The 25,578-nt window shown below is 38.3% G+C and overlaps 2 protein-coding genes across 14 annotated transcripts in view; one reads left to right on the plus strand and one right to left on the minus strand.

Annotated features, from left to right (window-relative positions):
- Positions 1-20,188, minus strand: part of INTS9 (integrator complex subunit 9) — a 103,897-nt gene extending 83,709 nt beyond the window's left edge. The window contains exon 1 of one of the 3 annotated variants that reach the window (XM_045998019.1): positions 20,052-20,188. In XM_045998019.1, the coding sequence (XP_045853975.1) occupies positions 20,052-20,060 (9 nt within the window). In that variant the 5' untranslated portion in view covers positions 20,061-20,188. Of the gene's footprint in view, positions 1-2,547; positions 2,744-20,051 lie in introns of those variants that run through there. The other 2 variants (XM_045998017.1, XM_045998018.1) reach the window with 2 other exon arrangements.
- A 391-nt stretch (positions 20,189-20,579) lies between these two features.
- The window catches only part of HMBOX1 (homeobox containing 1), a 205,299-nt gene continuing 200,300 nt past the window's right edge, over positions 20,580-25,578 (plus strand). For 10 of the 11 annotated variants that reach the window (XM_045989231.1, XM_045989258.1, XM_045989266.1 and 7 more), the window contains exon 1: positions 20,580-20,857. The gene's annotated coding sequence lies outside the window, so the exon portion shown is untranslated. Of the gene's footprint in view, positions 20,858-21,635; positions 21,669-25,578 lie in introns of those variants that run through there. The other variant, XM_045989249.1, reaches the window with a different exon arrangement.

Raw genomic sequence — 25,578 nt, forward strand, 5'->3', positions numbered from 1 at the left:
TCTGAAATACATCATATGCATTTAGATTGCATAAAACTTAGTTAAAAAAGTAGATCCACATACCCAAGTTCTTCCAAACACATTAAAAATTTCTCAATAATGAATCAAGTATCAACTTTTAAAGTTTAATTAAAATAAAATACCATTTGGGGCGCCTGGGTGGCTCAGTCAGTTACTGTCTGACTCTGATTACAGCTCAGGTCATGGTTTCAGGGTCCTGAGATGGAGCCCTGCTACCGGCTCTGTGCTCAGCAGAGAGCCTGCTTGAGATTCTCTCTCATCCTTTCTCTGCCCCTTCCCTGGCTCCTGTGCCTGCATGCTCTCTCAATAAAAATTAGAATCTTCAAAATAAAATAAAATGGGATTTAAAATTCAGTTCTTAGAGCACCTGGGTGGCTCAGTTAGTTAAGCATCTGCCTTGGGCTCAGGTCACGATCCCAGGGTCCTGGCTGGGATAGAGCCCTGCACTGGGCTCCCTGTTCAGCGGCGACTCTGCTTCTCCCTCTCCCCCTTCCCTGTTCTCTCAAATAAATAAATAAAATCTTGAAAAAAAATTAAATTCACTTCCTTAGTCATACTAGTAACACTGTGTTCAAAAGCCATATGCACAAAAATACATACATACATAGATACATAACAAAAAGCCATTTGCAGCTGGTGGATACCGTACCAGACAGGGCAAATCTAGAAAAACAGAGGGAAATCTCTGTGCTTTAAGTTAGGCAAAAATTTCTTAGATTAGACAAACCATTCTTCAAAAGATATTCTTCAGAAAATGGAAGAAAACTCAGCCTGGTAGAATATATTTGCAAAACACATATCTCATAAAGAACTAAAAGGTAGAATTCTTACAACTTCAAATATATTCAAGTGAAATGATGCTAAACATTAGTCCTTAGAGAAATACAAATTAAAACCACAACAGGATACCACTATACTCTTAGTAGAAGGGTCAAAATTAAAGACTGACAAGTGCTGGCAAGGATGCAGAGAAATTAGAAATCTCATATATTATGAGCATAATGCTTCTGAGAGTCATCCTTTTTGTTGCTAGCAATAGTTCATTCCTTTCACTGCTAAGAAGTATTCCAATGCACAGAGGTACCAGAATTTGCTTATCCATTCACAAACTGACAAGACATTTGGGTAATTGTTCCAGTTTTTGCTGAATATGAAAAAGCAGTTATAGACATTCAATATAGGTTTTTGTAGGAGGTATGATTTCAATTCTCTTCAGTAAATACTTAAGAGTGACATTACTGGACTACATATGTTTAATTTTATAAGAAACTACCAAACTGTTTTCCAAAGTAGAAATTTATTTTTAGCTTAAAAAAAAAATCAGAGTTAGATTTTATTTCTGGGCTGTGTACCACAGTATCCAATATAAAGCATTAGTTCTAGGCATAAAGTATTAGTTCTAACTTTGCCTCTAATTTGTTGTTAGTCCAAAAAATGCCTAAATTCTTTGGGCCACAAATTTCTTCACCTGGCAAATGAGGAAACTTAACTAGATTATTTCTAACCTCTCTCTCTCTCTCTCTCTTTAAAGATTTTATTTACTTATTTGATAGAGACAGAGAGTACAAGTAGGCAGAGCGGCAGACAGAGGGAGAGGGAGAAGCAGGGAGCCCGATGCGGGGTTCCATCCCAAGACCCTGGGATCATGACCCGAGCTGAAGGCAGCTGCTTAACTGACTGAGCTACCTAAGCGGTCCTCGAACCTCTCTCTTAACACAAAAATGTTGCTTCTCATTATTCCATCATTTCACTGGGTTGACCAAAACTCCTTGGTCTTTTATATAACCTTTCACTGAGATGTGTTTATGCCACTGTGTTCTTTACAATTGACTTTCTGAAAATGTAAGACATTATATGATTTATAAGCTGGAAGGAATTCTAAGATCATCTAGTCCAAATATCTCTTTTAAAAATAAAAAAACTTAGCTCTTACAGGGCTTGTGAACTTTTCTCTGTACCAACACCCCTGAGTATACATACATGCATTTGTTGCCATCCATACCATAGCTCACCAGGAGATATTCCATGCCCCAATAGAATGTGTAAGATTCTTAGTATGGCTGAGGGGCGCCTGGGTGGCTCAGTGGGTTAAAGCCTCTGCCTTTCGCTCAGGTCATGATCCCAGGGTCCTAGGATCGAGCCCCGCGTCGGGCTCTCTGCTTGGCAGGGAGCCTGCTTCCTCCTCTCTCTCTCTCTGCCTGCCTCTCTCCCTACTTATGATCTCTGTCAAATAAATAAAATCTTAAAAAAAAAAAAAGATTCTTAGTATGGCTGAGAAAGAGGACAGCATACTCTATTGAGAAACTGCCTTAAACCACACCATCCTGAGTTAAACTGGCTTCCACTGAGCCACATTTGCCTAATTTGGAACTATCACCCCTGCTAAGAATTTTGGGCCAGGCCCTCCAACACTCAGAGACTTCTATAAATACATCTCAATTCTATGTGGTAATCTTTCACTTTCTTTCACTTTATATCTTGATTTTATCTTGCAGAAGAGCTGTTAAATGTGCCAATCATACTCACTGTCAAGCTGACTACACAGCTGGATAGAGGGATAATTTTCCATTTGAGCAGAATATCTGCAGCATGCATGGTGAACACAGTGAAGCCACTTTCTGGCTGGAGAGTGGCAGATAACACTCAGCTGGGTAACTGACACGGCTGCTCCTTCATGCTTATCCTCTTCCCTGACTTGGCTCTCCATGCAAATGAGTAAAGAAGCAAAGAGTGGTCATAAAAACGCAAATAGCCCAATGTAAGTTCAGAAAGGGTGGGAATGTTGGCAGTAAATATTAAAGATGGGAGACGGAAAATAGGTAGGGGTTGGCTTGGGAACAAACATCACTGGCTGTCTGGAACCAGAACTTTAAATATGTTAAAAAGTAATTAGAGCTGATGGAAAAAAAGTTCACCGAGCTATGCATATGACCTCATTTATGTAGATCTATATATATGTAATTAAAAAAAGACTGAAAGCACATAACACACTGGTAAAAGTGGTTACTGAAGGGGAGAGGGTGGTTGACAATACTGCAACTTTCACTTCTGACTTCAGATACTCTTGTTTTCTTTTTTTGTTTTGTTTTTTTTTTAAAGATTTTATTTACTCATTTGACAGAGAGTGGGAGAAAGAGACAGAGAGAGAACATAAGCAGGGGGAACAGCAGAGGTAGAGGGAGAAGCAGGGTCCCCGCTGAGCAGGGAACCCGAGGCAGGGCTTGATCCCAGGACCCCAGAACCATGACCTGAGCCAAAGGTAGATGCTTAACCAACTAAGCCACCCAGGCTTAGTTGGTTCTTTTTAAAGTTCTTGAGTTCTTGAGTTCTTTTTAAAACCAGAGTTTGACCAGTTTTTGTTTGTTTGTTTTTGGATCAGAATTTTTTTTTCTTTTGAAATACAGAGTAATTACCATAGAAGTTTCTATTTGCAACAAAGTTTTTTGCTTAATTAACATACAGTATAGGGGCACCTGGGTGGCTCAGTGGGTTAAGCCTCTGCCTTCCGCTCAGGTCATGGTCTCAGCGTCCTGGGATCGAGCCCTGCATCCGGATCTCTGCTCAGCAGGGAGCCTGCTTTCTCTTCTCTTTCTGCCTGCCTCTCTGCCTACTTGTGATCTCTCTCTCTCTCTGTCAAATAAATAAATAAATAAATAATCTTAAAAAATTAACATAGAGTGTATTATTAGTTCCAGAGGCAGAGTTCAGAGATTCATCAGCTGTATGTAACACTCAGTGCTCATTACATCACTTGCCCGCCTTAATGCAACAGAGTTTTAGAAGAGGTTGAGAGCGAAGGGATAACAGCATTTGCAGGAAAGGAAATAAGGAATACAGGAGGCAAAGAAAAGGGTAGAAATAGCTAAGGATAATAATAAATTAAAATAATAAGTACTACTCTAGTGAAGAAGTTTCTAAAAACAGCTACCATTTATTGAGCACTTCATGCTGGGTTCTTCATGAGCATTTATGTGTGGACAAAAACCAGGCTATCAGCAATTAGTTTTGGGGTCTAGAAAAGGCTTTTCAACCAAAAAAATTTCCTACTAGTGACACAGTTAACATGTCAGGAGTCAGGGTAAAGGAAAGAGTTTTCTCTTGCCCGTACCACCTGGGTCCTTGGGAAAGAACAGAAGAGGCAGCTCTTTTATTAATTAATACTGATACTACAAAAATAGCATCAGGGAGACCCTTATTTATCAGAGGAAGTAATTTGATTTTGATTTTCAATTTGTTATGGTTGATAAAACACATCTTTAAAAACTTTGTATGGAATTCTAGCAGAGAAATTCTAAAACTTTAGGGAAATATTTGATATAACCCTGGCATAGAAAGGGACTTTTAAGTGTCATTTTAAAGCCATGATCTGAAAAGAAAATCACAATAGATTTGTTTATACTGAAAACTTTGGGGCGGTATGGCTGAACTACTCTAAAACAAGGCAAAAAAAGATATACTGGCAAAAACCATTTATAAAACCAAGATGAAGAACTGATATCCTTAATATATAAAGAACTCTAATAACTGAGTAAGAAAAAGATAAAGATGCCAACAGAAAAATGGGGGAAAACCACAAACAGGTACTTTGTAAAAAGGGCCCCTGAAAAATACCCAAATGACAAAACACCAAAAAACAAATGCAACCTTCTACAAGAAACAGAAATAATAGAAGTGCAGATTAAAACTACACTGTGAGGAAATGGTCTGTCCAAACACTCACCTGAAGAAACTAATCATCAGGATGTGGGGAAAGGGAAACTCTGTTACTCCTGGTAGAAGAAAATGAAAGAACTTCTGAAAAGCAATCTTGAGTCAAATTTTAAAATGCGTATGTACAGTCCTTGACCTCACAATTCTACCTAAGGAATTTACTTACACCAAGCAAAAAACCAGATGGGTTCAAAAAGTAAATAAAACTATGTTCTCTTCAGCATTATGCAGGACAGTTAGGGGAAGGAAACCAAAATGTTCAAGAAGCAGAATAAAACCACATAATGTAATACTATAAAAATACCCCACAAGAGCAATACAAATATTTAAAATGGAAAGGCTTGTGACAGAGACAGTTGTCTCATTATCTATATCCCCCTCTGTCCTTTTATAGAACTCCAAATGTCAGCTGGAATTATAGCCACCTGGAATAAAGACTATTTCCCAGTATCTCTTGCAACTAGATGTAGCAATATAAGTCCTGGCCAAAAAGATAGCTCAAAGGAGTGTATGCAAATCTGAGAAACTAACAAAGGGAAGGGGCATCCTTTCTTTGCTCTTTCCCCCTTCTGCCTGGCTGGAAAAAGGACCTGATAGCCTTAGCTGGTAAAGTCACTCTGGATCACTAAGAGTAAGCCACATATTGAAGGTGGTGGGGTAATAAGCCAGTAGGGAGAATTTGGGTGTCTAAGGAACATGGAACTGCCTGCCCTATCAGCCCTGGACTATTTAACCTCAGACTTCATTTACATAAGAGAGAAACAAACATCAACTACTTAAACCATGGTTACTTTAGGCTTCCTATCACTCAGTGGAATCTACTCCTAACAGATTTTTAACTTCAGAGTTACTGATATACAAGATCACTGCACACATCCAGCGGAGCAGATTGCATACCAAAACGTTAAACAGTAATTATTCTAGGTAGTGAGATGACAGGTGATTTTTCTTTCCTTCTTTATAGCTTTCAATTATATTCTGAAAAAAAATTTTGTATTATTGATTCTACAATATTTTTGAGAAAAGCATTTCAAAAATTCGAGTGAATTAAAGGAACAAGTTTTATTTAGTCCCTTTACAGAACTCTGATAGTTCAGTCAGATTGATTTCTTTTTTAAAAGAAACCATGTTGTGTTTGCCCGACAGTCTCCCACTGAACGGCAGCAGCTTGCCAAACCCAGAAATAGGTTTTACCAGGCTGAATTTCTCAGGGTCCCTTCTAGAACCCTACAAAGAGATGGTAATCCCACAGGCAATCTGCCAGTCCTCTAGGAAGTTGTTCTTCATACATGGGTGACATAGGTTAGCCAACAAGTCAACAGTTGACATCCTTCAAAACTTTCAGGTCAACAACTTGTTGAATTAAAGCCAGACATAAACAAGAACATACATGGAAGTGTAGTAGATAAAAACTGATCAAGCTATACGCACACGTGAAATTTATGCTACTTTAACTGCACGAAAATTACACGAAAAAAAAATCTAAGGATGGCATCACACTTTCTAGTGATCTATCTATATGCAAGTTGTCGATGTAACCAAGAATATTCTATGCATTTATCAGTTCTGCAGGAAAGGGACTGTCGCCCAGATTTTTCTAAATAAAGGTGAATGTCAAAGAATTCACTGTCTCTGTTCTTTCCTTTCTTCCTGTTTGGGTATTGTTCTTATATGGTACCTATCAACTGGTCCCACGAATTCTCTGGACCCCTTTCATCTTCTGATCTATCTATGAGTTTGGTTTTGGCTTATAAGGTCCTCTTAAAGTGCTTAGAAAAATCTTATCCTAAGTAGGGTAAATTCTGACTTTGCTTTGATGCATTTGCTAAACTCCCTAATGCTTCTTGTCCTGATTATATTTCAGTTTTCAAAATATTTTCTGTAACTGCAGTGAATCATACTTTTTGATTTCACATTCCAAAGTTCTTTTTAAGTGTGTTAAACACAGTTCCTCCAACTCCTTTGTTCTAGATTTCCCAAGGGATAAATTTAAAGGCTCCAGGTGTTTAAACGTTCTTACTTTAAAGTAAAGCATTAAGGATGCCTGGGTGGCGCAGCCAGTTGAGCACCTGCCTTCGGCTCAGTTTGTTAGACCAGGGTCCTGGAATCAAGTCCCACAACCAGCTCCTTGCTCACTGGGGAACCTGCTTCTCCCTCTGCCTGCCGCTCCACCACGTTTGTGCGCTCATGTGCTCTCTCTCTCAGACAAATAAATAAATAAAATCTTAAAAAAGAAAAGTCAATCTTTAAATCTCCCAAACTCCCTTGAAATATATGTTTTTCAAATATCCTTATTTGCTACTGTCCAAACCATTTAGTCTCATATTCAGTCACCACTGTGGCTTCAATCTACCTTTCTGTCATTCCTGACAACCCCCAGCAATTCCACCCTTGACCCCAGTGGCAGTGACACAAAACTCTGCCTCTGACATATTTTTCACTCAAAGCCAACTTAAATTTTACTTCTGCAGGCAACTCTGACTTTCTGGTTGGAATACATCTTTCATAATCCTAAACTTACACACCCCACTACTGCCTACTGCCTTTATCAGTCTATTGCTAAAACTGCATATAGTCAGTCACATATACATACAGAGCTTGTTAAATAGTCAGTTACTGATAATAGGCTCTGTCTTATTCATCTTTAGTATGTCTTATGGCATCAAGGAGGTTTTGTATGAGATAGGCATTTAATAACATTTGTTGGATCATACAGCCAAATAAAGGATTTTTGTTATTGCTTCTCTTATCTGTTAATTTTAACTATCTCTCATAGCTGTTCATCAACATTTTCTTCCTATTGGATCTACATAGTTTGAATCAAATACAGCTTAAAATAAATAAACACTTGCCTAGGGCTCTGAACCCTTTTTTTGTTTCTATTTTTTTTTGGTGTGGTAATTATGTTTAACAGACCAATTTGTTTACATTTCTAGCCTTTATCAGGCCTGTCTCTTAAGTACAGAGAGACAAACTATTTCTGGCTGTTCTGTTTTCCAAGGAAACCCTGCAATTTTCTCTTAAGGTCATAGAAGTCTTTTACTTCTGTGAATCTGCTATACACCACCCAAGACTTTAAGTTATAAAAACCATTGTTTTTTCAAAAGTCTGGAAATGGCCTGCAGGATATAATTAACTGCCTAGGACAAACAATACAGTACAATACAAATAGATCTTCCCCTTAAAAAATAACTTACTGTTGGTTGATATAAAAGAATCTCACTTTATTAGTGACTAGAAAATTCTGGAGCAAGAAAACAGTAAGCTATAGAATGTAAATTAAAATACACAAAAATTTCAAACCGAAAGTTGATATAACAGTGAAATATTGAGTTAAAGCAGCATGTCCGTTTATGTCAGAAATAGAACAGAAATGTCTACCACCACCACTCCTACTCTAAACTATCTTGCAAATATAAGCCAGTGTAATTGCACTACAGAAAAAAATGAGATTTAAAAGACTATCTGCAAAGTTATATGCCAGGAAAACCCACGAGAATTAACCGGAAAAAAATACTAAAAATTAAAATGAAGAATTCAACAAGGGGCCATAGAGAGAATATAAAAAAAGAAATACCCTTTTTATATGTAAACTACATTGGAAAATATTTCAATTACAGTAAGAATAAAAAAGATAATGTTTATGAAAGGATTTAAGGGAAAAGACATTTGTTCTTTAGACTGAATGATATATTGAAAGAAATAAGTCAATTCTCTCCTTACATTTTATACATTTAGCCTGATTCCAATAAAAATATGAGAAAGATTTTACTGGGAACTAATAATTCTCAATTTTATAGAACACCTAACATTCTAAATTTTATATGAAAAAAAATAAATGTTTGAGAGCAGTCTGGAAAATTCTAAAGTAGAGAGCAATGAGTGGGAACAAGTACTACAAGATATTAAAATACACTCTTGGGCACTTGAGTGTCTCAGTTGGTTAAGCGTCTGCCTTGGGCTCAGGTCACGATACTGCGGTCCTGTGATAGAGTCCCACATTGGGTTCCCTGCTAGTGGGGAGCCTGCTTCTCCCTCAGCCCTTCACCCCACTTTTACTTGCTCTTGCTTGCTCTCTCTCTCAAATAAATAAAATCTTAAAAAGATATTAAAATACACTAAAACTACGAAAAATAAAATGTATTACTGTAAAATATATCAAGTGGGATAAAAGAGTTGAAAAGAAAATAGAAATACAGATGTTTCTGTAGACACATGAAAAGATGTCCTACATCTTACGCACAGGAGAAAAACATTTTAAAAAGTATAATGACAGACCATTTCTTCACTTGTCAGTGAGGAAAAAACAGGACTATTTGATGGTAACATTGTAGTGGTACACTGGGATATGCTGCTAGAGACAGTGTAATCAGATAAGTCTCTATGGGGGCATTTTGGCAATAAAATGAAATAAAATATGCACACACCCTTTGAACCATCCATTTCACCTAGAAATATTTCCTACAAATATAATTCCAGAGGTGCACACAAAGGAGATTATCATGTAACATGATTTCTAACTGCAAGAGATTGGAAACAATGTAATGTTTATCGATGAAGGTATGGCCAGATAAATTATGGCATATCTAAACAACAAAACACTGTGCAACTGATTTATTTTCTAGCAATGGTATGAACATATTTTTGAGATATGTTGATGCTAATTTCATATGTTATGTTTTATATTAGTTAAAAAACCATGCCCTAAACTCTAACAATGAATGATTTTCAAAATCGTCCTGAGGGGTGTAGGTGGGCGCAGCAGAACTTTATCTTCCAGCCTAACAACCTTATTTCTAAACTCTTTTGACAATGAAAATACAAAGTGTCTGTTAGAAATATTTTTAAAACTATCTGAAAGGAGCACTGAAAATATTTCATTGTCTACAACGAAAGAACTGTGAAAACAAAGGATCCAAGATCTTATTAAATGCAGACTCTGATTCATTAGGAGTATGTAGTGTTTTATAAAATGAGCCAGTTCTAGATATTGATATGAAAGGACAGGTAAGATACATTTCTAACTTAAAAAAGAAAAAGGAATTCACAAAACCAGTGTGGGTAGGATCTCGCCATATATGTAAAAAATAAAAAAGGGATGGAAATTACATAAATATATATCCACAGAGTATCTCTGAAGGGTACACAAGAAACTGATAACTGAGATTGCTCTTGGAAAGGAAAATAAAGAGAGGAGCAGATCTCTTCACTTTTTTTTCCCTTAAACTTGTACAGTTTCTTTTTTTTTTAAACTATTAAACAAAGTACATGTATTACCTATCTAAAAAATTACAAAAGAGGTGCTCAACATCACTAAGCATTAGGGATATGTGAAAATCACAGTGAGATACTAGTTCACACCCATTAGGATGGCTATTAGCAAAACAAACAGAAAATGACAAGTATTGGCAAGTGGTGAAGATGTGGAGAAATCAGAATCGTCGTGTACTGCTACTGGGAATATAAAATGGTGAAGGTGCACATGCTGTGAAAAACAGAATGCTCGTTCCTCAAAAAGTTAAATGAAGGGTGCCTGGGTGGCTCAGTGGGTTAAGCCGCTGCCTTCGGCTCAGGTCATGATCTCAGGGTCCTGGGATCGAATCCCACATCGGGCTCTCTGCTCAGCATGGAGCCTGCTTCCTTCTCTCTCTCTCTGCCTGCCTTTCTGTCTACTTGTGATCTCTCTCTCTGTCAAATAAATAAATAAAAAATAAAATCTTAAAAAAAAAAAAAGTTAAATGAAGAACTACCATGTCATCCAGCGATTCTATTCCTGGATAAATATCCCAAAGAATTCGAAGCAGAGATCTGAACAGGTATTTGTACACCCATGTTCAAAGCAGTTTTATTCATAATAGCCAAAAGGCAGAAATGATGCAAGGGTCCATAGACATATGAATGGATTAACAAAATGTGGTATACACGTTTGATGGAATATTATTTAGCCTTAAAAAAGAAGAAAATTCTGATGCATGCTACAACATGGATAAACCTTGAAGATATGCTAAATGATGTCTGGACATGGATGATGATTGGTGATTCAACCATGTGGATGTACTTAATGCCACTGAACTCCACTTAAAAATGGTTAAGAGTTAATCTTATGTTGTGTATATTTTACTTCAATTTCTAAAAAAATGTAATGCACAAACAGAAAATCTGAAAAGACCCATAGCAAGTAAAGAAAGTGAATTAGTCAATTAAAAATCTGCCCACAAAGAAGAGCCCAGGCCCAAATGGCTTCATTGACGAATTCTATCACACATTTAAAGAAATGACATCAATTCTTTGAGCACCCTTCCAGAATACAGAGAAGGTGGGAATATTTCTCAACTCATTCTATGAGTACAATATTACTCTGATACCGAAGCCAAAGACATTACAAGAAAACTACAGAACAGTATCACTTGTGAATATATATGCACAAATCTTCAACAAAGTATTAGCAAACCATTCTGGCAATATGTATACAGGACTAGACACCATGACCAAGTGAGAATTATACTTGGAATTTAAGATTGATTTAACATTCAACATTCAGGGTGCCTTGGTGGCTCAGTGGGTTAAGCCTCTGCCTTCGGCTCAGGTCATGATCCCAGGTTTCTGGGATTGAGCCCGGCATCAGGCTCTCTGCTCAGCAGGAAGCCTGCTTCCCCGCCCCCCCCCCCCCCCCCCGCCTGCCTGTCTACTTGTGATCTCTGTCAAATAAATAAATAAATAAATCTTTAAAAAAAATTTCAACATTCAACCAAAGTAATACACCATATTAATATGATATAGGACAAAAACTGTATGATCATTTTGATACCCCACTGAAAAGCATTTGATAAAATCCAAGACCCATTAAAAATGCTCGACAAACTAAGATTAGAAGAGATCATCCTCAACTTGATTAAGGGTACCTACAAAAAACCTACGGCGCACATCATATTCGCTACTGAAAGACTAAACGCTTTTCCCATTCAGACTGGGAAACGGGAAAAAAAATTGACAAGGATGTCTGCTCACACTACTTTTAAAGTCAACACTGTACTAGAGGTTCTAGCTAGTGCAATCACGCAAGAAAAAGAAATGAAATCATGTAGATAGTAGAAATGGAAATCTTACACACAATGCTAGCCCCAAAGTGAAAACAATCCAAATGTCTATCAAATGGTACATGGATAAACAAAATGTGGTATACTCATATAGTGGAATTTTATTAAGCAGTATATGCTACAACATGAGGGAACCTCAAAAACATTATACTAAGAGCAAGAAGTCCAACACAAGAGACTGCATATTGTAGTAGTTAATTTATATGAAATGACAAGAAAGGACAAATCTACAAGACAGAAATAGATAAGCAGTTGCCTGAGCCTGGAGGTCGTAATGGGAGTTGACTGCTAATGGGCACAAGGGATCTTTTCAGAGTGATGGAAATATTCTAAAACTGGATTGTGGTGATTGTTGCGCAACTGTGTAAATTTACTAAAAGTCATAGCATAGTACCCTTTAAATGTCTGAATTTGGTGGCATGTAAATTATACCTCAATAAAGCTGCTTTTAAAATGTAAAGAAAAAAAAGGTAATGGTTACAATAATAATATCCTCTACATTACTAATACTACTGCTTGTTTACTCATATTCCCACATGCTGGAAAAACATATGGGAAGGAAGACTTATTAAATTAGAACATCTAATTATGCCTCCCTCTATTTTACTGAAGTAGAAAAATGCAGAAATATGTGTTTAGAAAAAGACAATCTCTGCTTAGGCCATAAATATCTGAGGAATGGATTATGCAAGACCTTTTACTATTTACCTCCCCCACACCCCTTCACAAATATGAGTGATGAAAAATAAACTGTACCTTAAGGGCAAAAAGGGTTTTCATTTTGCAATTCCTATTAAAAAAATCACTTTCTTGAACATCATCTATTTGATTATATATCCTTAAGAGAGCTAAAGTTCATTCAGTTGTGCTTTCAATAAATTTTAAATGTTTTAGACCTTCAAGGCATTTCCTTCAGATATATAGTCAATCGGGGACAACTGAACCTTCCTGTTTTTCTCATAGTAAAGTTCCTACCACATAGTTCTTAGACTTGATCACTGAGTGCCTTGGGGTTTTCAAACTGACTTATTTTTCCTTACAGTCTTTCTTATTCCCCTTCATCCTTTTAGTTTGCAGTCTTGCCTTTTTTCACGATCTCTGCAAATTCTGGCATCTATCTTTTCCTCAGCCCTTCCTGATACATCAAGTGCTAGCTTCACCTCACAGATCATCCTCTTTCTGGGGATGATGGGGATCTCCTCTGTCATTTATGCACACTTGGCCTGGCTGCCTCTCCAATCCCTTTGATCCCACAATACTGCCATCTTAATTACTACACCCATGCATCAGCATTTTCGAAGCAACACCAGACTATTTAAAAAATTCCTTTTAAAGAATCTTATGACACGATATTTTTTTATAAAATGAAGAAATGTGTTCCTCTTCCTGGTACATTTTCCCACATCCATATATCACTACTGTAAGGATTTTACTAAATATGGCTGAAGTTTAAGAGACAAGAGGGTGTGAGGATTGATGAGAGAAGAAAGTTGCATTAGTAAGACACATAGTAAGAGTAAAGGAACAGATGGCATTGTTGGCAAGGGGAGGAAATGCATTCTCATACACTACTGGTACAATGGTAAACTAGTGGGCAAGTCGGCCATAACTGCTAAAATTTTAAGAAGGCATATTCTTGGATACAATTAAATGCATTGTTTGACCATCACATTAAAAAATAGGTGAGCCAGTGCCCGATGATATCTTTACATTAGAAGTTCATTGTAGTATTGTTTGAATTGCACAGTAAGCCCACTAGACATTACTTTCCATAAAGGCAGGGAGTAAATCTGTTTTGTTCCCTGCAATACACCCAGACCCTGAGCAAGCACAGAGGAGATGGGTGGTCAGGAAGAGCTGCTGAATGAATAAATGAATAATGATGGAGATTTGAGGGGCCGTGCAAGCCTGGACCTCTGTTGGTATTTAGTGAGCCAGGAGCAAGTTTTCCATTTGGAATGTTGGGTTTTACTGATTTCCATGCCACGCTACACTCTTGGCCCTGTGGAATGTCAAGTACACTTTGCAAATCATCAGAGCCAGTAACAGTGGCATTTGAGTGCTCAACGCAAACCAGGCACAAAGTAGATGTGCTACTGCAGTTACATGCAATACTAATGCTGTCATGCATATGTTGTGAGTCATATATATTTTTTTCGATTCAACTATTATTGCTGAAAAAAATCTATTATTGGTATACTTTTTTTCACCTTAAGTATAAAAGAGTTAATCTTCAGAGAACAACAATTATGACTTTGAAAGGTCCCAAAGTAAATTTATCCATTTTTATCTCAGAGCACGGCTGAATAAAGTATGTGACTTGGTCTAGTGTTACACATTGCTTTTAAGTTTGAGGAAAGAAAGGAAAAAACCTATCATACTGGGGTTGTGATAAAACATGACCTTTCAGGAGCTCGAAATGATATTACATCGTAAAGACACATGAGGGCACTCTAATCAACCAGCAAAGAGAAACAGAAAAGATAGTGAAATCAGGTTGATGTTTTAACAACTGCACCATAACAGGTGACTTAATAAGCACTAGTAAAATTGTGAATGTTTGCAATTTATAGCAAGAGATTTTCTATTCTTGGTCCAAGTTCTAAGAAGCCAAAAGCATTCTGCAATTCTGTAAATGACAGAAATAATCTATCACTCTCAGATCCCAGGTGAGTCAAAAACATACCCCTTTCTAATGATTTGTTAAATTGACCTTGGGGCAGAATTTGCCCCTCCCAAACAAAGATCTTCTAGATCACCTACAATTCCACTTCGTGTTTTATTCCACTATTCCCAATGGAGGACAAATTCTTTGCTCCATCTGTTTTCCTGGAGAAATGGTGTGTTAAAAGTTTAAACCTTCCCCCAAAAGCCAGTAGTAACAAAACAGCTCTTTGTATAAAGGGGCATAGATCACTGAAGAACACCTCTTGGCCTTCCTGAGTTTTAAATTTTGTAAATACAACTACAGCATACAATTTCCTCCATCAAATTCAAAATGTATAGCAGAACAAGCATTTAAATAACCTTTCTTTCAGAACTGTAACAAAAGAGCAACAATAACTACAGAGAGCCATGGATTCTGAGGCGATCAGGTTCATTCACTTAGGATTATCACTAATTTTTTTTGATGTTTTGTTTATTTGAGAGAGAGACAGCATGATCGGGTGGGGGGAGGTGGAGAGGGAGAAGACTCCCTGCTGAGCAGGGAGCCTGACTCCTGGCTTGATTCAGGGACCCCAGGTTCATGACCTGAGTTGATGAAGACAGACACTTACCTGACTGAGTCACCCAGGTGCCCAGATTATCACTAATCTTAAAGTCATATTCAAATTTGTGCCTCAGGGGCGCCTGGGTGGCTCAGTGGATTAAGCCGCTGCCTTCGGCTCGGGTCATGATCTCAGGGTCCTGGGATCGAGCCCCGCATCAGGCTCTCTGCTCCATGGGGAGCCTGCTTCCTCCTCTCTCTCTGCCTGCCTCTCTGCCTACTTGTGATCTCTCTCTCTGTCAAATAAATAAATAAAATCTTAAAAAAAACAACAACAACAAAAAAAACAAATTTGTGCCTCAGCAAAATCATAATTTCCTGTCATCAATCTTTGGGGTCAAATATAAGAATTAAAATGGAAATTATTAAAACTCTGAATGCCAAGGATGTACTGTGGTTGCATAATAAATCTTTATTGACATAATAAACTAGAAGATTCTACCTCTGGATCCATAGAAAGTGTGACACATGCTACATTCTTGAACTGCTTCTCACTATCTTATTCACTTTATATCTAGTTGAATGACTAAATTCATGTTTCAAAATCAATTTGTCAACGTATTCAGTTTTGTTTTGTTTTGTTTTTTTCCCCCACAATGTTTTGCTAAGGACCCTGATGAATTCTAGTTTCTATCCTTTCCTGAATTGGCTACCGGGGTATGCCCAGGTAGGCTTAATCTATACTAATAACAGAACAGGCTCTAAAATATGATAATTTTCTTCTAATCTTCTAATTTTCCTGTTCTTTAAAAATGATTCTGGTTAACTGAAGGTGCCAATATACTTTCTACAGTTAAAAAAACTGCCTGAATACCGCATAATATTAGACAGTAATTAAAATCGTTTGAGTTGGTATTTTTTTTTCTTTTTTAAAAGATTTTATTTATTTATTTGACAGACAGAGATCACATGTAGGCAGAGAGGCAGGCAGAGAGAGAGGAAGGGAAGCAGGCTCCCCACTGAACAGAGAGCCGATGTGGCTTGATCCCAGGACCCTAAGATCATGACCTGAGCCGAAGGTAGAGGCTTTAACCCACTGAGCCACCCAGGTGCCCCTTGAGTTGGTATTTTTCCATGGAGATATCCAAGGAATATTTTATAAAGACAGCCGTGGTCTTCCCTTGGGTGTATGGAAAACCACCAAGAGAATCATATGTAAAGTTAGAGAAGTATAAATGGGATTACAGAGGTTAAATTGGGTAGTATAAAAACTAACCTGGGCACTCAATGCAATTGGTATGGTCTGATATGGAGCCCTTTATAATATCAAGAAGTTTCCAAACTTTAATTTTTTACCAATAATCTTTTTTAAAGATCTTAACTTAACCAAGCTCACATTTAAAGCTAATTTTAAAAACAGCCTGGAATAAACTCTCCCAGTATGCACTCTCTAGCTTCCTTTCATTAAGAGATAACATATGCCAGGTACTTGGCAAGGTGCTGGAATCCCAGCCCTCATTAAGCAAAAGAGTCTTAAGGAAGGAATCTTGGATTCAGATCTTGGTTCTACTACTTTTCATCCGTGTAACTGAGAGCCACTTTGCTTTCCTGAGGCTCAGACTTTTTATCTGTAAAATGGAATACTATCACCTAGAGCAAAGGAGTAAGTGTGACACAATGCACTGTACCTAGTACAGTGCCTGGCACACAATAATGGCTCCACAAAAGGTAGTAACTATTATTATTATTATTTTTACTCCAACAGATATTGCTTATTGTCATGATTTAACCCACTGCGCCACCCAGGCGCCCCTATTGTCATGATTTAAATACACTCCTTAATCTTTTCTTATCATTAGTCACAGGATTTGATAATCCTTCAGAGATTATTTATTCAAAAACTATTCAGTGGCATCATACTATGTGTCAGGCCCTGGGAATATATGAAGGAGGACAGACATAAAACTAATAATTAATTATCATTGCTACAAAAAGAAAATGTGCCATGGAAGCATATAATGGGGGCAACCAATTCAAGGAAACCCTGAAGTATTAAACAGAGACCAGAGATACATGAAGAAATAAGGCAGGCAACAAAGCATTGTAGGCAAAGCAACACACTTAAAGTCCCAGAGGCAAAAGCATGGTGAGCTGAAGGAACTAGAATATGTGCAATATAATTGGAACCAGGAGAGCAAGGGAGGTGAGGGCTAAGTATGTGCCTGGAAAGGAAGGCATGCCATATTCTGCAAGCCAAGTTAAGAATTATAGGACTTTATCCTAAGGGCAAAGGAAGGTACTGAGGTGTTTCATGGAACTCTGCAATTTAAAACAACTTCTGAGATGTAGAGTAAATAGACTGGATGGGGTCAAGATTGAACACAGGGAGATCATTCAGAAAGTATTGTTGAATTCCAAGTATCCCATGAAAAAAGCCAGTACAAAAGCACTATTAGTAGGACTCGAGAGAAAGAGACTTGTTCAAGAACAGAGGAAGAATCAAGCAAAAAGATGTGGTCCTAGATTGAGCGTGGGGAAGGTATTCTGAGAAGTCATAATCTCAAAACAAGAATGTGCTCAATAAAATGTATTTCTGTAATTAAAAATAGAGCTTCCCTATGACCCTGCAATTGCACTGCTGGGTATTTACCCCAAAGATACAGATGTAGTGAAAAGAAGGGCCATTTGTACCCCAATGTTTATTGCAGCAATGGCTACGGTCGCCAAACTGTGGAAAGAACCAAGATGCCCTTCAACGGATGAATGGATAAGGAAGATGTGGTCCATATACACAATGGAGTATTATGCCTCCATCAGAAAGGACGAATACCCAACTTTTGTAGCAACATGGATGGGACTGGAAGAAATTATGCTGAGCGAAATAAGTCAAGCAGAGAGAGTCAAGTATCATATGGTCTCACTTATTTGTGGAGCATAACAAATAACATGGAGGACATGGGGAGATGGAGAGGAGAGGGAGTTGAGGGAAACTGGAAGGGGAGATGAACCACGAGAGACTATGGACTCTGAAAAACAACTAGAGGGTTATGAAGGGGCGGCAGGGGGGTGGGGGGGTTGGGAGGTTGAGGAACCAGGTGGTGGGTAATAGGGAGGGCACGTACTGCATGGAGCACTGGGTGTGATGCCAAAACAATGAACACTGTTATGCTGTAAATAAACAAATAAAAAAATATATATATATAAAAAAATGTATTTCTGTGTTTCATGAAATAAATGTAAAGCATGGTTTATTACTACATATTCCTGACGCAGTACACAAAATTAAAAAATTTCAGGCCATGGGACAATTTATTTCAACTTTATCGGGCTTGCCACACACAAGACATCTAAGTGAGCATCAATATTTTTCAAAGCACTTTGCTATGTTGATGGTAATTCTGCAGAGATCCTACAAGATCATCTAACTACCAAATTAGTTTTAATATGTAACACATGGATTGAAAGTAAAGAGGGAGGGACTACAGATAGAACACTTCATCTTCCTAGGAGGCATATCTTGCTTAAAGGAAAAAAATCAAGTTTCTACTTTTTCTTTCCATGTTTTCACATCTGTAAATATATTAAGCAGAAGGATATTATGAGGAAACCAAAGTATGTGTAAAGTAAATCTTGGCTCTCTGAGACTCTCAGTCAAATGCATTATTATGGAAAAAATTGCTTCACACTTGCAAACTCTTTCCCACCTGTAATCTGAACCCTCTTCATGGAAGGCTCTGGCCTACTCCTCTTTCTTATCAGTTTAGAGTGCTTTCCAGGAAGCTGTCTTCCACCTCTTCCCCACCCATTATCCTCTCAATTCCCCAAACGCTGAACACGTTTTTATTTTACCATAAATTGCAATGAATTATTATTTTGGCTTTCTTTTCTATCTTCATTAAATTGCATGCTTCTATAGGGCAAGACAGTGACTTTCAATTCTGCATTCTTAAATGTTTCACACTCGGGCCTAGGAACAAATTGCAGAGTTTACTGATCTGTGTGCCCTTCTCCCTACCTAAGGGCAGCCTTAAATGGCAGCAGTGTTGGAGTTTAATCTACTTAATACTTTCTCTGACTTCTTTAAAAAAAAAAATAAATAAACGCTAACACTATGCAGAGTATATACCTGGAGAGAGACAGAGACGGAGAGAGAGAATATAAGCAGAAAAGTATGTCCAAATAAGAAAACAAACCTTTTGTTTTTGTATAAAAATCACAGAAAGTAAAGCTTGACATACTTGACTGCAGGAACATTAATTTTAAAAGGTTGAGAAATAGTATCTCACGCCTCCTAATTAATGCTATTATTAATTCTATACAGGTAGAATAAATTAGTTAGATCTACGCACAAGCAAAACGACCCAAAATAAAGGTCTGAGAAGCTTTGCTATAAGCAAAGTGTTTGGGTTTTGTGATGAAAGACTTCTCCAGATACTGTTCCCTCTAACCTTGGCTCATGCAGTCCCTAGGATGGAATGCCTTAACACTTTCCTCTCAGCCCACTCTATGTAGTGTTTAAGACTCAAATCCTCCAAAGTCATACCCTGACTTCGTCCTTCTCTGAAGTCCTAGGGCAGTTAGAACTCTATAGCACAAAATTTAATAAGTGGTTACCCTCTGCCCAATATTTTCTACTCTCCGCTCAGATCTAAAAAAAGCTGCCTCAACAACGGTAGGGAGAAACGCCAACCAAGTGCCAATAGCACGGAAAAGAAGTTAACCTATTTCAACACTCACGAGGCTGCTGAGAAGTCAAACCTAGCTCATTAAGGCCCAACCTTAGTTCGGAGGAGAAGAAATGCGACAGAGTCAACGTTTTATCTAACCAAAGGGACCCGTCAATGGATCGATAAGATCTCCAGGCAGATGGGAGTGGGGGTAAGATTCAAACCTCCCCAACAAGAGCAGCTTTCCTTGGCCCACCCACTTTCTACTTCCCTTCCCAAGGTGAAAACGAGTAAGTCCAAAAGGATATGGCATCACCTTTGCTCTCTGACCTAGGAGTAGAGACTCACCAGTTTCATACTGGACTTTTGGCTGTTCAGTACCAGACACTCCACTCCTCAAACGCAGAAAGCGTCTTCCGGTTCAGTCACCGCCACCGGCCCGCCGAGAGCATCGCGGGACATGCAGTCCTTCTGCTCTACGCCCCCTTCTCGGGGCATCATGGGAAATGTAGTCGTTTCTCCATGAATCATGGGAACTGTGGTCATCTTTCTTTTCCGTCCCTTTCCTCTCCAACGCCTCCTTCGGCCAGCTCAAATTCATCTCCGCCGCCAATTCATCCTTCCTCTGCACCCCAGCATGATATCATGTCCCGTCCCTCGGCTTGGGGCCCATGGTATTCTGGGATGTGTAGTTCCCATGGCTCTGGAGACCCTTACCCCTCCTCCCTGTGGGAAGGCGGATGGGCGCGGGACTTGCCGGGAGCTGTAGTTCCCAGGGGCCTCTGGGTGCCGAGTCCCGAGCTTTTACTCAAGGGAGGCAAGAACTACAACTCCCAGGGCCGCCCGGCGGCAGCAGGTGGGAGCGGGGCTGTTGATATCAATATGGCGGTTGTCAGCCAGACAAAGACAGTCAGTCTGATGTGATTGAGACAAGGGTGGTTTTCAGGGGGAGACTGGGAGATAGGGGCCTCCCCTCCCCCTTCTCCTCTTCCTGCGCCGGCCTCAACCCCTCCCCAGTCCCCTCCCGACTGGCGCCCCACGCGGAAGACACCCCTCCCCCTCCCGCTTTCCCCTCCTCCCTGCCTCAGCCCTTCGTACTGGGACGTTGGGGAGGGGGCTGTGCCGGGCGGAGAGAACTCAGCAAGGATTCTGAGGTGAGTCGAGCGGTTTTGAAGCCGGACTACCTCAAGTCTCTTTCCTCACTTCTTTCTCTTCACTTTTTTTTTTTTTTTTTTGGAGGGGTTTTGGGGAGTAAGTGAGTGGGCTGGGGATGGGTCTCTTAAGCGGCCCGATTGAGAGGAGGGAGGAAGCTGGGGGCTTCCGAGTGGGTAACCCGGACGCAGGGTGTGGGGTGGGGCAGTTTGTGGGGGGCGGTAATTGAAAGGCGTCGGCTGCTCCCCAACTCTTTTCTCCTGCTTTCCTCCACTGTGGGCGGAAGGTTTGAATCCTGGAGGTGGGGTCTCCTGTTTGGAGTTTGGGAAACTGCGAGGTGAATTTGAGGTGTGTAGGTTTGTTTGGGGTTTATAACTGTGTTTTAAACTGTGTGACGTGTACTTGTGTGATATGTTAGCCTTGAATAAATGTCTATAGATGGGGAGTTAGATAGCTGGAGTCATAGCTTTTATCTGGGCCTGGGCAGAGAAGCGTGCGTGAGGTCCGGTCCTGGACATTTGGGCTGGCGACGTGGTCCGGGGTAGCTGGGGTTAGCAACTCGTTTGTGTCCCATTGCCCGCTCACACTTCTCCTCTCCGCCTCCACCCCCTCCCCTGGACAAATCTCCACCCCAAACTCCGGGTTGAAGAATTTTAGAGATGAGGTGGTGTGGAGATGGATTTTTTCATCCTTAAGTCCATAGATAGGTGGGAAAGGAAAAGTGTTCTTAATATTTTATTCCGGAACCGTGTTTTGGTTACACTATTGGGGCTACTTTGAAAGGAGTCCTCCACCCACCCTCACCCCGAAACAGTAGGTAGATGTATCTCGTCGTCTTCGTGTTAAATGCATTAAACATTACTTAAGATTCGGGGGCGCGCGGTGGGGGTCTGGAGTGCTGACATGGATATGCGTCTCTGTGTGTGTATTGAAGACACAGGATGACTGTTGTGTATCTTGAGATAGGGAGACTTATTTTCGTACTAGGAAAAACTGTTGGAAATTATTTGGTGGCGGGGGGAGTAGCTGATAGGCGCAGCTTGTATTTTTCTTCTACCCCACCCTGTTCTGTCTCGGATTTGTCTGGAGGCTGGTATGGAAGAGTGAGGAAGCATTGGGTGAGTGAAGGGTGGAAGGCAATTGACATTAAAGATACTATACTCTATAAAGTTGAATAGTGTAAAGTGATTGCTGTTTTTTACTCTGAAGCTTTAAAAACCCTTATGTATCTAATAGGGTAGAGTGATGTGACTAGTTCATTTCTCTGGGATCCTGCAGGTATAGAAACCTCTCTTCCCTCCCTCCCTTCCTTCTTCTCTTCCATCCTTCCCTCTTTCTCCTTCAGTCCTTTCTTTCTTGGCATGCTGCATTTCTTTTCCCAGATGGACATGATGCCTCCTGTACCTGTTTATTTACTTTGTCCTAATATAGTTGTCCTTTTTGTGATTTTACTATAAAATGGATCATTAGATGAAAAGGACTTGCATTTGTTTTTACTTTGTATTTATGCCACAGGTAATTGTCACATCAGGATTGAAGTGCTTTGCACTAAACTAATTTTAAAATTGCACGACTAAGTTGTTGTTTGATCTAGTTGAATTATGTTTATAAGTTAAGTCGGAAAATTTGAATTCTGATTTTTTTTTCTCAAGTTTCAAGTAGAGTTATAAAGGCAAGAGGATTGCAACATCTCTTTTTTCTCACAGTCTTTAATATTTAATAACATTACACCAGGATAATTTAAGACCATATATTTTGTAGTTTCTTCAGCCTGAAATAGAAGGTTTTCAATAGCACTTCTTCTGTGACAGTTTTTTTGTGTAATACGGACCTTTACATAACTAAAGGAATTGGCATAATTGCTCTTTTGACTGTTGAGATATTTTACATGTATGGCTCCACACTTACCAATTCTCAAACCTATCAGTAAAGGATCTTAGATTCCCTGAAAGTCACATAGATACAGTATGCAGTTTTATGATATGTTTTATAACCTTTGATTTGAAATTTCTGCAGTTGATCATTCACACAGATGAGCTGACTATAAACGTGAGGTAGTTTGTATATTTAGATTGACCTGAATAGAAAAAAAAATTGATGTATGTGTCTTTTAAGTCTCAAATTTAGAACATAAAATATATTGATACAAAGCTGAACCTTTGGTTTGTTTTGGACTAGGATATCCAGAATTTTTTTGTTTTAACCTTCCATCTTAACCTGAAATATTACTTTGCCAAAACTGGAGGAAAATCCTATGTAACTACATAATAGAGTGTATTTTTACTAAAAGATATTCCGTGAGATGTAGAGTTTTTAAGTATTCGATACTTATTTTAGAAATAAAAAACTAAAATGTTTAAGGGTTGGAAAATTAAAACAGTATTTTCTCTTCCACCTACCCTTACCTCTGATCTTCTTTTCTTTCGTGGAAGGGCAAAGTTACTTACTGGGAAAAGCTTTCATTAAACTTTTTCTGACTAGTAGTCTGGTTGAAATTACTACAAGTAAACCATATTCCTTGCATTTGGCGGGGGTGAATCTGTTGCATTTTAAGCACCGAGCATTAAAATGATGTAAAGCCTTTACTGCAGGTTAAAGCATAATACATTGTCAGCATGTGGAAGTCATATGGTTTATGAAAAAAGTAGAAAATCAGGGCATTGGTGCCTGTCCAGCTTAAAATTTCATCCCGTAACTGTGAAAGACACATTTATTTTAATATGATTGCTTCTAAAAATGTTGCCTGTATTATGGGAAGTTGAGAATCCAAACTGTTTTTAACCAATCTGTTGCTAGTTTAGTGTACTGCATATCATGAATACTGTAGTTGCAAATGTGCATCAAGGAGCCTTTAGGGGTCAGCTTTATGTTGAATGTCTGTAGTGAGGCTTCGTTTTCAATGATGTATGAACAGATTTCGCTCTTAGCACAAATCCTTAATTGAAGCCTCACTAATAGAAATATAGTAGCTCAGCAATGGTAAGTTATAAAATATATTACAACAAATCTCTCATTGTTTCATCATTTAAAAAAAATAGAAGTAACCAGTTTGTGGCAATTTTTGTGGCAAGTATGCATTGGAATGGGATTGCTTGTTTCAATAGATGTTGAACACATTGGGGATATTTATGCAATTCCTTTGGGGTCTTGTGTATGTTATATACTGTCCATTGCAGTTCGAAATGTTGCACACAGCTTCCATATTTCCTGTAATACCACATTTGGTTTTTGGGTTCTTTTCTTTGCAGCTCTTGCTTCTATTATTTTGTATGCATATCTTTAAATTTGAGTTATTTTCCTTGGAAATTAGAAATTTATCCCAGGATGTCATTTTTCATAAATGAAAGTTGGTGTACCACTCAGATTTTTAAAACTGTGAATGTTTATAGGTAAACTAGAAAGTGCTCAGTGAAAATATGTTGGGTTTGTTTTGAAAACCTGCTTTATTTAGGTTTTTTTTTTTTTTTTTTTTGGCTTCCAGAATTAATTTTGTAGCTCCCTTTGTTTTTTGGCCAGATTTTTCTCTTAATTATTGGTTTTTGCTTCTCAATTCAGTAGAACTTTAAAAAAAATTTAAAAAAATTGTTAGTGGACATCACAGCTTGTCTAGAGAGTCATATAGCTACATTTACATATGCACTCACATAAAGCATCTTTATGTTTGTTTATATATGAAATTGGTATATAGCTATGAGACATGCAACCTCTATAAAGGGAATCTGAACCACAAATAACAGGACTCTAAACAGTGGCTCAAACTTGAAACCAGAGTAACTACCACCATAGGCTGTCTACATTATAGAAGTTACGGAGATTTTCAGTGTCATTATAAACCATTATTTTAACAGATTCTACCAAAATCTGTTTCTCTCAAAATGGAACCTATTGGTATTGAAATTTTTCTGAAAATAATATAAATTAATATGTGACTTAGATTCCTAGGTACAGCTGTCTCCCCACCTGACCCATACTGGTTGTAGGGCCCAACATAAGAATAGTGGAAAAGTTTTTCTGATGAATTATTTGAGGTATAACTTTTGGTTATAGTCTATTTAAACATAATCCAGTGCTTTAGTTAACTTGTTTTTCTTGATCCTAGATGAAACAAGTTGGAAATTTACTATAACATTGTTTTGGACACTTTCCAAGAGCATTTAGTTACTGGAAGTCTCTGGCTTTGGCATAGTTTTACCCTTACAATGGTAATAAGTTTGAAGTTACAGTAAGTTTTTCCAATGGTTATTATAATTCTAATACAATACTTTACAGATCCTTGACTTGGGGAATAAGGATATTGTTTTTTGTTTTTGTTTTTTCATGTACAAACAAAAGGAGAAAAAGCAATAGATTTAGCTTCAAGTTATGAGTTATACTTTTTTGGGATCTTAAAACAGGTATTCATAGATCCCTCCTTAAAAATGATAAAGTGATTCTAATTCATTCAAAGGGCGTTTAGGGTTTTTTTAAACTTAGAGTGCTGATTATGATAATGTTTACTAAGTTGCACATATTCTCTGTAGCTTGTCTCTAATGCTCAGTGAAGGTCTGCATGTGGTTTATCGAAAACATTTAATAGCTCTCTTTACTGTATATGCATATTAAACAATTAGTGTGGAGTTGCCAAGGGGCAGTAATTTTAATGTTTATAGTTACAGTTTTCAAAGAAGGGAAAGTCAAATGCTGTGGCTATTGCTGAAATGAGGATGACCTGAGACTAAATTTT

The sequence above is a fragment of the Meles meles genome, chromosome 2 (genome assembly GCF_922984935.1).
Source record: "Meles meles chromosome 2, mMelMel3.1 paternal haplotype, whole genome shotgun sequence".
In the NCBI taxonomy this organism is placed as follows: Eukaryota; Metazoa; Chordata; class Mammalia; order Carnivora; family Mustelidae; genus Meles; species Meles meles.